This window comes from Myotis myotis, unplaced genomic scaffold (genome assembly GCF_014108235.1).
Source record: "Myotis myotis isolate mMyoMyo1 unplaced genomic scaffold, mMyoMyo1.p scaffold_m19_p_16, whole genome shotgun sequence".
Taxonomy (NCBI): domain Eukaryota; kingdom Metazoa; phylum Chordata; class Mammalia; order Chiroptera; family Vespertilionidae; genus Myotis; species Myotis myotis.
In genome coordinates this window covers 2,967,842-2,982,507 of record NW_023416320.1, presented here as the reverse complement: position 1 = coordinate 2,982,507, position 14,666 = coordinate 2,967,842, and the positions used below count along the sequence as shown (strand labels likewise).

The following is a 14,666-nucleotide window of genomic DNA, read 5'->3' as shown; positions in this document are numbered from 1 at the left end:
GAGAATTTGGGACCCAGGGCAGCTTCTGAACGAACCGCACCCCCCCCCTACCCCCCCGCCCAGCTCACCCAGGAAACTCTCCCTCCATCCAGGGGGTTAAATACGCATTAGGTTTATTTTAATCAGGAATAAATACATGATTTAGCAAAATGTAATGCTTCCCACTTAGAAATCCCTCGCGTCCTCCCCACACGCTCCAACCATGTGAGTCACAACGGAAAAGAACACATGAGACCCCGTGCAGACATCTGGCGGGCGGCGGCCCTGCCTTATGTCGGCGGCAGCGTGCACCGGCTGCAGTCACTTCCCAGGCTCGGCCGGCCCCTTTGAAGCCTTTTGGGGGCAGGGGAAACCCCAGATGTCTCCGGGTATAAACAGCCTGGGCTCTGCTGATACAGAAAAGCTTGTAAACGCGTCGACACGTGCGGCAAGCACAGTGATCTCAGATGTGCGGAATGCTCATGGCGGACAGACAGATGCTCATATCGGGCAGCGAGAGATACCCTGGCACAGGCTCCGCCCCTCCCCTGACCCCTGCCCAGCAGGGAAAGGAGGCCTGGCTCCCGGCAGCCCCTCCTGGCAGGGGCAGGGGCCGTGGGCGGCTGGGGCCCAGGCTTCTCCTCGCAAGGCCTTGGCTGTGGCTCTCTAATCTCTTTCAATGATGGAGACAGAACTGAGCCCCTCTCACCCCCTCATTCCCGGGGCCCAGCACTTTTATTCGTGTGTGTGCCAGACCCTTCGTAGAATAAAATACCGAGAAATGAATGCTCTAGAACTTATCCAGGTCCGACCATTCTGACCTCCTCCGTCCAGCCACGCCCTCTCTCTGAAGGTCCAGCTGAAGCCTGGGCTCCGGGTCACCCCACCTGACCCCTGTCCCACGCAGAGCCAGGCGCTGATGTCTGCCTTCACACCCACCGTCACGATCTTCGTTTACACACTTCCTCTCTGTCCACACCGTGGACCTCTGCTGGGGCCTGGGGCGCAGCTGTCCCTTTTTTTTTTTTCCGGACGCCGTTCGTAGGGGAGGACACGGAGCCTCTTCGCAGTCAGGAGGGAGTCTGGGTGCGTTAATGTGGGGACTCTGGCTGCGAAGCTGCAGAGGGGATGTGGTGGAAGCTCGCGCAGTCCGTCCTGCACCACACCCCCTCCCCGCAGCCTCCCTCTCCCCTGGGCCTCGCCCCTGCAAAGGCGGGGAGGCCATGTGACCGCTGCACTTGTGGCTTTGGGACCCGAGGGGCAGAGAGAGCTTCCGGGCTACTTAGGACGGTGAGCGATCAGCGTCCCTGAGCTGCTCAGCGAGAAGAGGTGCGTGTGTACCGAGGCCTCTGTCCATGGCTGAGAAGGTGCCGAGCAGGGGACCAGTGTGCAAACCCGGACCTGTGCCCAGGACACGGCTGTTGGCCGGTCTCCTTCCCAGGCGCTTCTCCTTAGACGTTCTCTCTGTGAGCTCAGCGGGCAGGCTGTTGGGGGTGGGCCCTGCGCCCTTTCCTGGGAGAGAGTGGCTGTCTTTCCCGCAAACATGATGAGCACCCAACATACAAGCTGGCTCTTCCGAGGCAGGGCGCCATCGTGTCGCGAGTCGACATCCGGTGACGTCCAGGACTGGCCCGACGCCAGGGAGGGGCCCTGTGTCACCATGTGGACAGAGGAGGTGGGTGCGTGAGCTCAGGCAGCTTCTCGTGGCATCTGGAAGACGCGAGGTTCCCGGGGACCAGGCGACCGAGCCTCTCGGCTGGACCCCAGGTGACAGTGCAGAGCCTGTTCCCGCTGGGCACCCCGTGCGGCTGCCCGTCCGCCCTGGGCTAGTCCTCGAAGTAGGGCGGCGATGAGGAGAAGAAGGCGCTCTTCCTCTTGCTCCCGCTGTACAGCAGGGAGATGCTCTTCTTCTTGCGGTCCAGGGGCGCGCCGCTGTCGCCCGCCAGGGACAGGTAGGAGGCGATGCTCTCCCGCAGGCCATAGCTGAAGAGGGACTCGTCCACGCCCAGTGGGTTCCCCGCGCCCTCGGGGTCCTCCTGCAGCCTGTGTGTGGGAGCAAAGGGGACAGAGGGAGGGGAAAAGAGAGGGATGAGGACAAGAGAATAAGAGGAAGGAAAAAGGCCCTGTTAGCATTTCTCTAGCTTATTATTCTAATTCTGCTTCCTATATTTGTGGCTGTGTGGCCTTAGATAAGTCACTGAACCTCTCTGAACCACCATTTCCTTCAGTGGCTAAAATGTCTCTGTAAACTGTAAATTTTAATGAGTATTTTTATGATATTTACAAGAAAGAGCAGTTTTATTTATCTCCCAGTCAACTCTGACTTCTGATTCTTTTTTCTTTTTTTTTGTCCCAATGGGATGTCTGGATCAGTATTTAGTTAATAAGGCAACCCACCAATCAATCTCCAACTACACATACCCCCAAAATACAATAGCAGACCCTCAAAGCAGATCAGTGGGAATGCTTTTCCCTTAAAAAAAAAACAAAAAACGATGCCACTTTAGGATTTTGCTGGTGTGTTTAAACTTCCTGAGGGAGTTTAAAAGAATATTAAATGATACAAGAGTTCTTTGTGTGACCCTCTCTGGGATCCTGACAATTAGGAAAAGGAAGGTGGTATCTTTCTGCTAGAAAATGTTCTGCTCACACTGAATGGGGCTCAGGAAATGTTTGCAGAACTGGGGGGTTGGGGCCCTGCCAGGGAGTCGCTGGGGTCGTGGCCCCCACTGCGTGAGGCCCGAGGCTGGATCTGCCTCCTGGGGGGCAGCGGGGTTCCATGGGGTGTGCCCGCTCAGTGTGCCCACCATCAGGTTCCCGCAGGGCCGGCTGTAGCTGGCCACGGTGTTCATGTGCCAGGCTCACATGCTGGACGGGGGCTCACACACAGACGGACACCCTGACCCTCACCTGGACATCTTCCTCCAGTCCAGGGTCTTCTGGCGCAGGGTGACGGGCGAGTCGGAGGCCCTCACGGCTGGGGCAGCGGTGCTCTGGGTGAGGCAGGGTGTGGTCAGCACGCAGCACAGGCCGTCGGCCACCTCTGAGGATGGAGCAGACAGCGGGTCAGTGACGGAGACGCTGCAGCCAGCGCAGGCATGGGACTGAGCGACCATCAGCACAGCCCCCTCACCCTCAGGAGGGCCCATGTGCAGGGGGCTGTGGGCAGCCCTGACTTCCCCAGAGCTCACAGAGCAGCATTCAAGGCAGCATGGTGGCGGGATACACGGGTAGGGAGAAAGGAAGATAAAAGAAACAATGAAAGAAGACAGGGAGGGAAGGGAGGGAGGGAGAAAGTGAGAGGGAAGTAAAGATAGATCTCAAAAAAGATAAAAGGCACAGAAAAGGAAGAAGGAGAAAAAGATTCAAAGCAAAAGAGAGAAAGTGGACAAAGGAAAGGGGGGGACCCCTCTCCCCTCACCCTGGACACTCATGCAGAAGGAGAATGAAAGTGGAGTAAACCCATCCGCCCCCTCGGCTGGTGTAAGCTGTCTGAGCTCCCAGCCCTCCTCCTCCGGGCCCTTCAGACACAGTGCCTCCTAGGAGGCCTCCTCCCAGCCCGTGTCCTGGCGAGAGAGGTGGGGCCTGGCTGCGCTCAGACCTTCTGAGAGATGGAGGAAAGCGGGGCGCCTTCAGGTTGAGGACCCGGCCGGTCATGTCGCAGGGGCGATGGCGGGGCCGAGGGTGCCAGGTGCTGCTGGCCCCTGGCAGGGCCGGGCAGAGCCACGTCACCCATGGGTGTCTCCTCCTCCCGTCTTGTCTGTGGAGCCCTGGGGGGTCCTTTCCCAAGAACTAAAGGAAACTGTACCGAGGAGCAAACCCAGGCTCTCAGAGGGTGGCGGCCGAGGATGCCCATCCCAGCACTCAGCCTGCCTTTCACCTTGAACTTGAATGCCCACCCTCACTGTCCCACGCCGAGAAACGCGAGATGGGGCCCCGAGTTCAGAGGGAGCTTAACTGCATGTGGATCTGAAATAATGACCTGTCACAGGCTGGAGGCGGTGCCTAGGGGTGAGGGACCAAATCGGACACGAAGAAATCGGCGGCGGTACCCAGCCCAGGCGGGGACTTGGTGTCAGTCTGTCTTTCCTTTGAGAGCTTAACAGGTAGGGTGAGGAGGCAAGTTTGGCAACGAGAAAAGCAGGTGCCGTGAGCCCAGCGCTGAGCGAGGCCACGTCCTTGAGCCGCCAGCACTGTTGGGCCCATTTTTGGAACACGGAGACTGAGGGTCCTGGGCCAAGTCACTTGCTCAAGGTCACAGAGATGTGACCCAGCCTGTCGCATGGGCTCTGAGCCAGGCACTTGTTCTAAGAGCAGCTCCTTGCCCCTGACATGGAGGAGAGGGAAGTCCTTCCTGCCTCTGGGGTCTGGACACACTCCTCTCCTCCTTCCGTCTGTGGAAATCTCTAGAACGCTCCCTCAAGCTCCAGACCTCTCAGCTCCACCTCGACACTCAAGGCGCCCCTGTCCCCACCGCTTGTCTCTCTGGCCCTAATTTAGACCTCGTTTGTGTCCTACGCTCTCTGCTCTCTCAGTCACCACTGCGCATGGAATACTTCAGATGCCAGACTTTTCACACTGGTGATTTCCGGGTCCTCGCAACAATCCTATAAGAGGCACTAAATCCCCATTTTATAGATGAAGAAACTGAGGCTTCGAGATGGTAGGTAATTGCCCGAGGGCCTCAGGTAGATAAGTACAAGCAACCTGTGCAACAGAGACGTCTGTGCAGACCCCTCGGGCACAGCCACACTAACGCTGTCCCGAGAAGAAGCTGGCCTGGCGGGCGGAGAAACTGGCCACGTTGCTTCAACCTTTGGGTCCCCAGGAGCCGGGAGCATTTCAGGGTTTCAGTCTCATTTCAGTTACTACAGGGGTGAAGCAGACTGTGGTCCGTCTCCTGGTGCAGGCCCAGGAGGTGGTGGGGAAGGCCCTGCTCTGTGCCGGTACACGGTCCTGGGTGAGCCTGGCAGTGCATGGTCCCGGGTGAGCCTGGCGGTGCACGGTCCCGGGTGAGCCTGATGGTGCACGGTCCCGGGTGAGCCTGGCGGTGCACGGTCCCGGGTGAGCCTGGTGGTGCACGGTCCCGGGTGAGCCTGGCGGTGCACGGTCCCGGGTGAGCCTGGCGGTGCACAGTCCTGGGTGAGCCTGGCCGGAAGCCTGTGGAGCGCCCTGTCTGTGACATCCTGCTGGGGTGGCATCCCCTCCTGTTTGCCTTTGTCTATGCAAAACTTCTGGTCTGTGCACCTCTGGTATGATTGTTATTAAGAGCCAATACCACAACCGATGTTTACTCATAATCGGTAGAAGTGCACCATTTCCAGGACTCCCTTCCTCTTTCATTTTTAGCCGAGCTGCTAGGTTCTCGGTTGTCACAGAAGTAATTGCGTTATCTTTTATTTTGCACCCGCTGCACGGCAGGCTGGGACACCGCGTCGCCTCAGGGTTCGATGGTGTTGAGCGATCAATACCCCCGCGGGCGGGTCGCATCTGCCTTCTGTGAGCAGGGACCCGAGTCCCGCAGAGGCCGAGGGTTTTGTCCAAGGCCTCACAGAGCCCTGAGCCCCTGAGCTTGGGGCTGTGTCTCCCGTGCGGCCATACCTCCTTCAGGACTACGCATCCCCCGGGCCAGGTGCGAGGACCCAGGCCCCGTGGTCACTTTCTCCATGAAATGCCCTTCAAGGCCCCACACCTACAGGTCCTTCCAGGTCAGGCCTTCTGAACCAGGAAGGGGAGGACACTAGCAAAGTGAAAGGCACCTCTCTTCCTCCCCCTGGTGCCCAGGGAGGAGGCGGAAGGGGCCGCCCTGGCCGAGGAGCAGGGAGAGCCGCAGCCATGCGCTAGGAGGCGCTCTCCCGGCACTCTGTGCGCACCAACCCCAGGCACCTCCCAGCATCCCCCCCGGGTGGGAACACTCAGCATCCTCAGTACACAGAGGAGAAAGGAGCCCAGAGTCGCACAGCCAGCCCCAGGTGCCCAGAAGGTCTGGGCTGCGCGCATCGGTTCCACACCCACTCTTAGAAACAGCCACCTTTTCACTCTCTCTGCCTTTTCCGCGAAGTTCCAACTCCTGAGCTGCCCTCCAGGCCTGTCAGTCTCACTAGCTTTCCTGTCCCATCGCCCTCAGCAAAGCCACGCTCTGTTCCCACCGCCTCGGCGGATGACCCCGTCCTGGTCAGCGTGGGTCATTCCGACCCCCTCCTGGGTCCAGGAAGGCCACGGGAGCGAATGACGCCCGAGCCTTGGCCTCTAAGAGCTCCTGGGGAAGCAGGCCCGAACACGGTGAACGTGGCCAACAGGCAGAGCGAGCGGGGTTCTGGGGACACCGGGCGTCTGTCGGAGCCGAGTCTACTGACACTCCGTCGAGGAGGGGGTCCTGACCAGCGTGGCTCAGAGGTTGAGCGTCGACCCATGAACCAGGAGGTCACAGTTCGATTCCTGGTCAGGGCACAGGCCCAGGTTGTGGGCTCGATCCCCAGTGTGGGGCGTGCAGGAGGCAGCCGACGGGTGGTTCTCTCTCCTCACTGATGTTTCTGTCTGTCTCTCCCTCTCCCTTCCTCTCTCTGAAATCATTTTTTTTTTTAAGCATAAAAAAAGAAGGGGTCCCATTGGCTGGAAGCCCCGGAGGAGCCTGCGTGCAGAAAAGGGGAAATGGGTGGCATTGCAGAGCAAAGCCCGAGGCCCGCAGCTGCGCGGTCGGCTTGAGGAAGTGCGAGCCGTCCGTGGCTGTGAACTAGGGCCACCGACCTCTTTCGTTTACAGGCAGGGACGGAGAACTCGAGATTCGCTGCGTTTTACTCACTCGGCGGCATTGGCGGGCACCCTGTTTCAGCCCCAGCCTTACAGGCCGCGTGAACAGGGAAAGGGCGCGTGGAGAAGGCGGGATGGAAGAGAGCAAAGCGACCCACGGGCGCCCTAGACCAGTGGTTCTCAACCTTCTGGCCCTTTAAATGCAGTTCCTCATGCTGTGACCCAACCATAACATTATTTTCGTTGCTACTTCATCACTGTCATGTTGCTACTGTGATGAATCGTCATGTAAACACCTGATATGCAGGATGGTCTTAGGCGACCCCTGTGAAAGGGTCGTTCGACCGCCAAAGGGGTCGCGACCCACAGGTTGAGAACCGCTGCCCTAGACGGGGCCCCCGCAGGGCAGTTAGCAAGGAGGGGTCAGGGCCGGCTGGCGGCTCTTACCGGAGTAGTGGTTGACCAGGTCCTCCAGGCACTGGAAGGTGAGCCGCGGCGAGATGTAGTACCAGTTGTTGGGCAGGCGGAAGATGCGGTAGTGCTTGACCTGCCGGTGCCGCACGGAGAGGGAGTAGAAGCCTGCAGGCACGGAGGACAGTCAGTGGCATCCGGGGGCCCCAGCCCAGGGCAACCGGCTCGAGCCCACCCCCGCTGAGGCCAAGGGCTTTTCTCAGCCTGTCCCACCGTGACACCCAGACACACACTCTCGTGTGGGGAGCAGCAGCCACGGGAACCCCATCTGCGTGGACGCGGCTCATTCTTTTTTTTAAAAAAAATTTTTTATTGATTTCGTAGAGGCCTGTCTCTGCTTCGTGACATTCCCACGAGGGGAGCTTCCACATCCCGTTTGGGGTCCTTGGGCTGCGTGATGGGTTCGAGTCAGGTTGCAGCCGCAGGCCGGGACCCGGGGCATCCTTGGGTTTGGCCCGCGTACCCTCCAGCGCCTCACCTGTGAGAGGCCTCAGGGTTATGGCCCTGTGTTCCCGTCCCAGCTCCCTCTGACTTGGGCATGGTGTTCTCAGAAACTTGGGGAGAGGGGCAGCGAAGACATTTTTCTGGGTCTCCCCAAGAAGCACGGGAACTGTGCTCTTTCCGCTTGAGCAGCCTTAAGGTGACAGCACCGCACGGTTAGGACGAGCAGGGCCTTGGCCTCGCTCCCAGCCTTGATTTGCCCACGTGGGAAGATAGAGAACTAGACTCGGGGCACGTGTCGGAGTCCTTCCTGCGCTGTGTTCTGGGGGCCCGGGGGTGAAAGTGTCATGGGGCAGAGAGGGGGGGCCACTAGGTTTTTCTGAGTCTTGGCGGCTTGGGCTGGGCTGGGCTCAGCTATCTCCCAACAACATCTCCATCAGCTCTCAGAAAGGCCTGGGGAAGCTGAGGCTCAGAGCCCCTGGGAGACACGGCCGGAGGTACGCAGCTTGGAATGGCGACCGGGACCCTAGTCCTGAGCAGGCCTGAGACTAGCCTTCGGAGGGGCGTCCCTCGCTCAGCCCAGGCCCGCCCTCTGACTCGACCCAGCACGTGCCTTTCGGTAATGTCAGCGGGGCCTGAGGCAGGGCGAGCCGGTCCAGGGGGCAGGTGTCAGCGTGTGAGAACTTTGCATGCCCGGGGGAGCGGGGCCTGCACCCCACCCGGCCGGCCAGCTGCAGGTCTGCCTGGCGATCTCTTTATTTTTAGAGCAGCGTGGGCACCTCCGGGCTCTCCCGCCCGCCCACACCAGCTGGAGCTCAGGTCTGGGTCCCCTGCCTCGGGGGCACTGGGACACGCATTGCTCTCAAAAAATACTTGTAGAGACTGTGTGTTCTCCTCTTAGACAGCAGGTGTGCCAGGAGCAGGCTGGGAGCCCGCAAGTATCTTCTGTGTTTAAATGCTTATTATCATCCTTTCTTATCTGGGAAGGCCCAAGGGGTTGGGGTCTGGCGTCTGCTTGCTTGAGTGTGTACATTACGTCCCTGACACCGTGAGAAGCATGTTCCTCCGGCTGATCCCATGTGATGGGTAAGGGGTCCTGGGCTTCGAGCGGGGGCGTGGCTCCTTCATCACCCATAGAGCAGGAACTAGAACTGGGGACCCCTGCTCAGAACCCCGCAGAGCCCTGTGGTGTCGTTCCCCCTGAATTGCTTAGTGCGTGGGATGGAAGGAAATTATACAAATCAGATCAGAGTATGTGCAGTGTGTATCTGTGGGTCCTGCTTCTTGCAGATTTCTGATTGCATTGCTGGGCACAGAGGGAGCTAGTCCTGGGGGTTCCTGTGTAGTGAGACCACCACAAACATTACATTGGAGCCACTCCGCCACCTCACCAGGGAGGGGCTTCTTCCCATTTCACAGCTGAGAAAACTGAGCTCAGAGAAGGAAGTGACCCGCCCCAACCTCAGAGCTTGAGAGCACAGGCCAGGCCCAGCCCAAAGCCCACGCTCCCTGCCCACATGCTGCCGACACCCGTCCTTGGCCTTTCCTCTCAGTTGATGGGAAATTGTCCCGCAGGCGTCGCCACGGCCTGGTACGGGTCCAGGCCCCCACTGCCTGTGTCTTGGCCCCTGGCTTCGATGCTGGCCTCACCGCGGTGCGTGGGCTGCGGGGAGCTCACCACCTCGGACTGATTGGCGTGTTTGTGGGAGGAGGGAAGGTGAGCAGGTCATGAATGAGTCAGCCAGGAGCCAGACCTGCTTGTCTGACCCAAGCATGGGAAGGTGAGTCGGGGGCTGCTCACCTTTCTTCGTCTCGCTCTCCCGGATCATGAAGGAGCCGATCTTCGTGTCGGGCAGCTGCAGCAGCTCCTCGGCCTTGTCTCTGCCCAGCCCTTCGAACAGCCAACTGCGGGGGACGACAGCGTGAGTGCCCGCACCCTCCCAGAGCCAGGCGGGCTCAGCAGTTAAGATCGAGGGCCAGTTCACATAGAACTGCTGGGATTAGAAAGACGAGGGCGATTGACTTTTCCTTCCTTCCTTCCTTCCTTCCTTCCTTCCTTCCTTCCTTCCTTCCTTCCTTCATATTTTTAATCTTTCAAATAAAATTCCTTAGTACCTACCGCATGCCAGGTATGCCATTGGGTCATGAGGACAGAGATGCATAAAAAATCTTTCTTTTTTTAAAAAAAATTTTTTTATTGATTTCAGAGAGGAAGGGGGAGGGAGAGATAGAAACATCAATGATGAGAGAGAATCATTGATTGGATGCCTCCTGCACACCCCACACTGGGGCTCGAGCCCACAACCCAGGCATGTGCCCTGACTGGGAATGGAACCATGACCTCCTGGTTCATAGGTTGGTGCTCAACCACTGAGCCACACTGGCCGGGCTAAAACATCTTTCTTATCCCGTTTCTCAGATGCCACCTGGGCTGTGTCCACACTGTATTATGTAAGATATGAGCTTTCCAAAACTCGGTAAGGTACCTGTTTGGTAGGTAGTCCCTTTAATGTCTGTCTCCCTTATAATCTAACTGCCGGCCCCTCCCTCACCGCCCAGGAGGGCAGGGACTCTGTCTTCTCGGGTTTCGTTTTTGGGTTTTGCTTTTGGGTTTCGTTTCTGCGCCCAGGTTGTCGAGCTTGGTGTGTATCTGTGGATGAATGAACGGGCACCAGGCAGCAAGAACAACAGGGCGCATCTCTTGCCACCTGAACAAGCCCCCCTTGCTTTCCTCACATTTCCTCCCCGTCTCCTCTTTGTCGGCCAATTTTAAGCACAAGTGTCATTGCTCTATGCGTTTACATATGGTTCTTGCTTCTTTCACTTAATAAAAAAAAAAAGCAGTTGTAACCGTATTCTTTCTCTTTCACCGACGAGGGTACTGAGGGTCAGAGTGATTCACCCGCCCAAGTCACTCCATGTCAGCTAGGGCCACAGCTTGAGTTGTTTTTCTGGGACATCCCGTTTCATAACCGGCATATGGCACTGCCTCGCCTGCTCTTCAGTGTTTTAAGGATCTTTATTGCATCGACGAGCTTGGGAGCTCCATTGGGCCGTGGTCACATCCTGCTTATAGGGGCTAGCCCATGGTGGGCCCGTCTCTAGGAACCGGGTTGAGAGCAGAAGGGACCTTGCCTTCTCAAGCCTAGTGCCTCCCTTCTCCATGCTCACTACATGTCACTAGCATGAACATGGTGCTGTATGGACGCAACCTGCAACGTGCACTCACCCATGGTAAACTCTGGCCACACAAATCCCGGGGATGTAGTTCTCACACCCGGTGCTGAGGGAAATGGCTTTCCACCAGCCCCCTTCGCTGCAGGAACAAGAGCAGGGAGGGAAGGGTCAAAGCTAATTGTCCAAACAAACGCATGAATGAACAGAGACGTCGGATTTAACCCGGGGCACGTGGCGACCTTGTTCTTTAAGATCTTTCACTGGACCCAAATGTCTCCATATGAAAATTTAGTTTTTCAGGACGTCCCCCCACCCCCACACACCAAGCTAATTAGGAAATCTTCCCACGGAGGTTCCACAATTGGAGGCTGTTTGCAAGTAAGGGCGTGCCTGACTTATGCCCCAGGGCAGAACCAGGACACTTCCTCTCTCTGTGGCCACAGGACTGAAATAATAGGGGAGTAGAGCCCCTATTTGTGCTATAGCAGGGATGGAGAACGTCTGGCCCACAGGCCGTATGAGGCCTGAGAAATCATGTGGTCGGGCCCTGCCAAGGCATGAGGGGTGAGCTGTTGAAATGTTTGACCAAATAGAGCAGGCTAGTTTTTTAAGTTGATAAATTTGTATGGCCCCCGAATGATGTTAAAAATATCCAAATGGCCCTGGGCAGGAAAAGGGTCCCCCACCCCTGTTCTGGAGACTATTTCAAACCAGGCAGAGACAACAGGATAGAAGGCAATACTGGGTGTGTCATTCATCAGAAGTTTCCCCAGCCCCTGGGTCCTCCTTCCTGGGCCTGCACTCGCATATGTTACCAGCAGCTCCTGTGTTGGGGGAGCTGAGACTAATACGATAAAAGACCTCAGAAGCCACCGAGGAGTTTACATTGTTCTCCAGGAGGCAACGGGGAGCCACTGGAGGTTTGAGAGCACCGGCAGCATGAAGCGGGGTGAAGCATGAAGGTCTTCTGTGTGGGCCAATGGCTCACTTCACTAGGGGATCAGGGCCCATAGGGAATTGCACAGCTACAGCTGGAGCCTAACCACGGCCCCCCAATCGAGTTCATCCTTTTTTGGGGGGCTGTTGTAAAGGTTTGAAAGCCAACTCACTCAGAAATCACACGCAGCTTCTCCCCTCGGCGGAATATTGGGGGGCTGATGTCAGGAGATGGGTAATCGGTCAGCACGGCCAGGAAGTCGCTGTCCAGTCCTGGGAAACAGGAAAAGGGTTTTTTATTTGTTTGTTTGTTTGTTTACAAGGAGCTAGAACAAGACCCTGGGAGGCGCTGCCAGGACGAGTCCCTCCTGGGGACTTTTCAGCTGGAGACACCTCACTCATTTTGAAATAGTGATTTACATAGTTGGCGCTCCTCTCTTCAGGAGGTGGTGTAGGTGCTTGGGGGAACCCCGAGGGTCAGGCAGGGCCCACCCCCATTCTCAAGCCTGCCTGGGCCCCGCTGCTCTCATCTGAGGTCATAAGGCCCGCCTTCAGGGTCTGCCCCCGTGTCTACGGCTTCATGGAATCTCGAGCAAGTCCCAGCATGCCTGCTAGCCTCGGTTTCCCCACCTTTAACATGGCTAATGCTTCCTCCCTCAGGTCCTTAGGAGATGAGATGAGAGCACGTGGCAGTACCTTGTAAAGGAAAAGGGCTCTCCCATCACCCCTTCTTACTGCCATTGCCTCTCACATCACCCTGTCTTACTGCCATTGCCTCTCACATCACCCCGTCTTACTGTCATTGCCTCTCACATCACCCCATCTTACTGCCATTGCCTCTCACATCACCCCGTCTTACTGCCATTGCCTCGGAGGCCCTCTCTGGGCCTTGGGGGTCCTGCATTGATAGCATTGTGGTGATATTGGAGGTTCGGCTACTTGAGTTCTGAGGACCCACCAGAATCAGGAAACACGAACTCCCAAAACTTAATAAAGCGTCTCCTCTTTGGAGAAACTGAGGCACTGTGATAGGGATCTATTTGATAGAGACTTTGGGGGAGGGGGAGAGAAAAAGTAAGTCCTTTCCATCGAATGTACGTGGAGAGTCATTCTGGCGGCATTTGAGAAGGAAAGCACGCTGTCTGGCTCACATGAGGACAGCTTACTGTGGACGAGAGATGAGGCGATAAGGTAGGGATTTGCTTTTTGTCAGTAAGCACAATCCTTGTTTCACAGCCTTAGCCATTTCTTAACAATATGTATCTTCTATTGATTTCAGGAAGGAAGGGAAGTGGAGAGGGAGATAGAAACATCAATGATGAGAGAGAATCATTGCTTGTCTGCCTCCTGCACGCCCCCTGCTGGGGATCGAGCTGGCAACCGGGCACGTGCCCTGACCAGGAATCGAACTGTGACTTCCTGGATCATAAGTCGATGCTCAACCACTGAGCCACACTGGCTATAGCCATTTGCATTAATTGTAGGTGCAGGGTAATATTGCGGTGCCTGACAAATCAGCAAATATAGTAATTGTTTGCTATGATGTTTATCACTCCATCTACTGGCGGGCCATTAGAACTCAGAATTTGGGGTAACATATTGGTCGGCAGTGATTCACTGAGTGACTTCGTGGCCAAGCACGGTGGTACCCAGAAAACCAAGTCTTGCTGCTCTGATGGAGCTCAGTTCTAGAGAATACACAAGTAAGGTGACTCTGGAGGATCCAGCACCGGGCATGGCAGCCTGGCTGGCCCAAACAGGCCCCTCTCTCGGATCCGGACATCCCCACGCTGGGACTGTAGACGCTGCCCTGACGGCTCATATGTCCTACAGCGTCCAAATCACACGTCCCGGACCGACCAAGTCCCCGGAGAGCGGAGGTACTGGGATGGGTATGAAAGACGAAGGAGGGTTTGACTTGTGTATCAACTGAGAAATGAGTCAGAAGCAAGTCATCATGCGGAAACAGCTCCTTGAAATGGACTGTTACTCAGGGACACTGGGCTGCAGGGAGTCAGCCCCTCCTGGTGGCAGATGGGAACCAAAAGTGAGTCACAGCGGCCGGAGTCCCCGAAAGGGGTCAGGGCTCGTGACAAGGAGACGTGTCATCGGTTATCTGTGGCCGTGATCGAGGGTGACAGAGCCTGTGTCGGCTCTGACCTCTGAGTCCTGATTTAGACTGGGAGACAGAGCAACCCTCCTTCCTTGCCTTAAAGCAAAACCGAGTGGAAACCAAAACAAAAGCAAAACCCCGTCATAGGAACATCGGCTTCAAAGCCGGAAAAGCGGGCTCAGAGGTGGGAGTTTCAATTGCGCAAGAGCACAGGTGAGCTTCCTGTGGAATTTCCGCACCCGCTGAACCTCGGCCGGGAAACCTTTCCCTGGCCCTTTGCCTAAAGGCATTGGCCTTCACCTGGCCCTTGTCAGGAGCTTGGCCCACCCCTGGCGCCTTGTCACCAGCGTCGGAAAAACCGAAGACGCGCTGGAGAAGGTGCTGGAGTCAGGTTAGTTCTGAGGGAAGGATAGTCGTTCCGAACGCAATCCGATGCCAGGATCCCGCCAACGTCACCCCTGAGCTCTGGCCCTGCAGTGAAATAAGTGCAACTAGGACATTTAACTTTGCTCCTGAAGTTCAAGTGTATTGTCAGGTACTGCCACCGCCCCCCCACCCCCCACCCCCGCGGTATGGAGAGCCTAGTGTTCGAATTAAACGAGATTAAGGAGTGTCCTGGAGAAGCGGGTGCTGAGGAAGGCGGAGGGAACATTGCAGACGTAGGATAAGGAAACAAATTATGTGGCGAAATCTGCACCAGGCCTGCAGAGAGGAACCAGGGAGGGTTTTCAGAAGCACGAATGGGCTTGGGAACCAGCCAGACCTGCCTTCAGGCTTGCCTCCACCATCAGAGCGCGGA

At 57.0% G+C, this 14,666-nt stretch overlaps 2 protein-coding genes across 5 annotated transcripts in view; one reads left to right on the top strand and one right to left on the bottom strand.

Annotated features, from left to right (window-relative positions):
- TG (thyroglobulin) overlaps positions 1-14,666 on the top strand; it is a 154,775-nt gene that overhangs the window by 92,435 nt on the left and 47,674 nt on the right. The gene's annotated exons all lie outside the window — the stretch shown is intronic.
- The window catches only part of SLA (Src like adaptor), a 49,187-nt gene continuing 34,608 nt past the window's right edge, over positions 88-14,666 (bottom strand). For all 4 annotated transcript variants that reach the window (XM_036337621.1, XM_036337620.1, XM_036337622.1 and 1 more), the window contains 6 exons: positions 11,928-12,027; positions 10,871-10,957; positions 9,443-9,546; positions 7,177-7,308; positions 2,890-3,022; positions 88-2,022 (listed from right to left, as the gene is read on the bottom strand). In XM_036337621.1, coding sequence (XP_036193514.1) covers positions 1,806-2,022; positions 2,890-3,022; positions 7,177-7,308; positions 9,443-9,546; positions 10,871-10,957; positions 11,928-12,027 — 773 coding nt within the window. In that variant the 3' untranslated portion in view covers positions 88-1,805. The remainder of the gene's footprint in view (positions 2,023-2,889; positions 3,023-7,176; positions 7,309-9,442; positions 9,547-10,870; positions 10,958-11,927; positions 12,028-14,666) is intronic.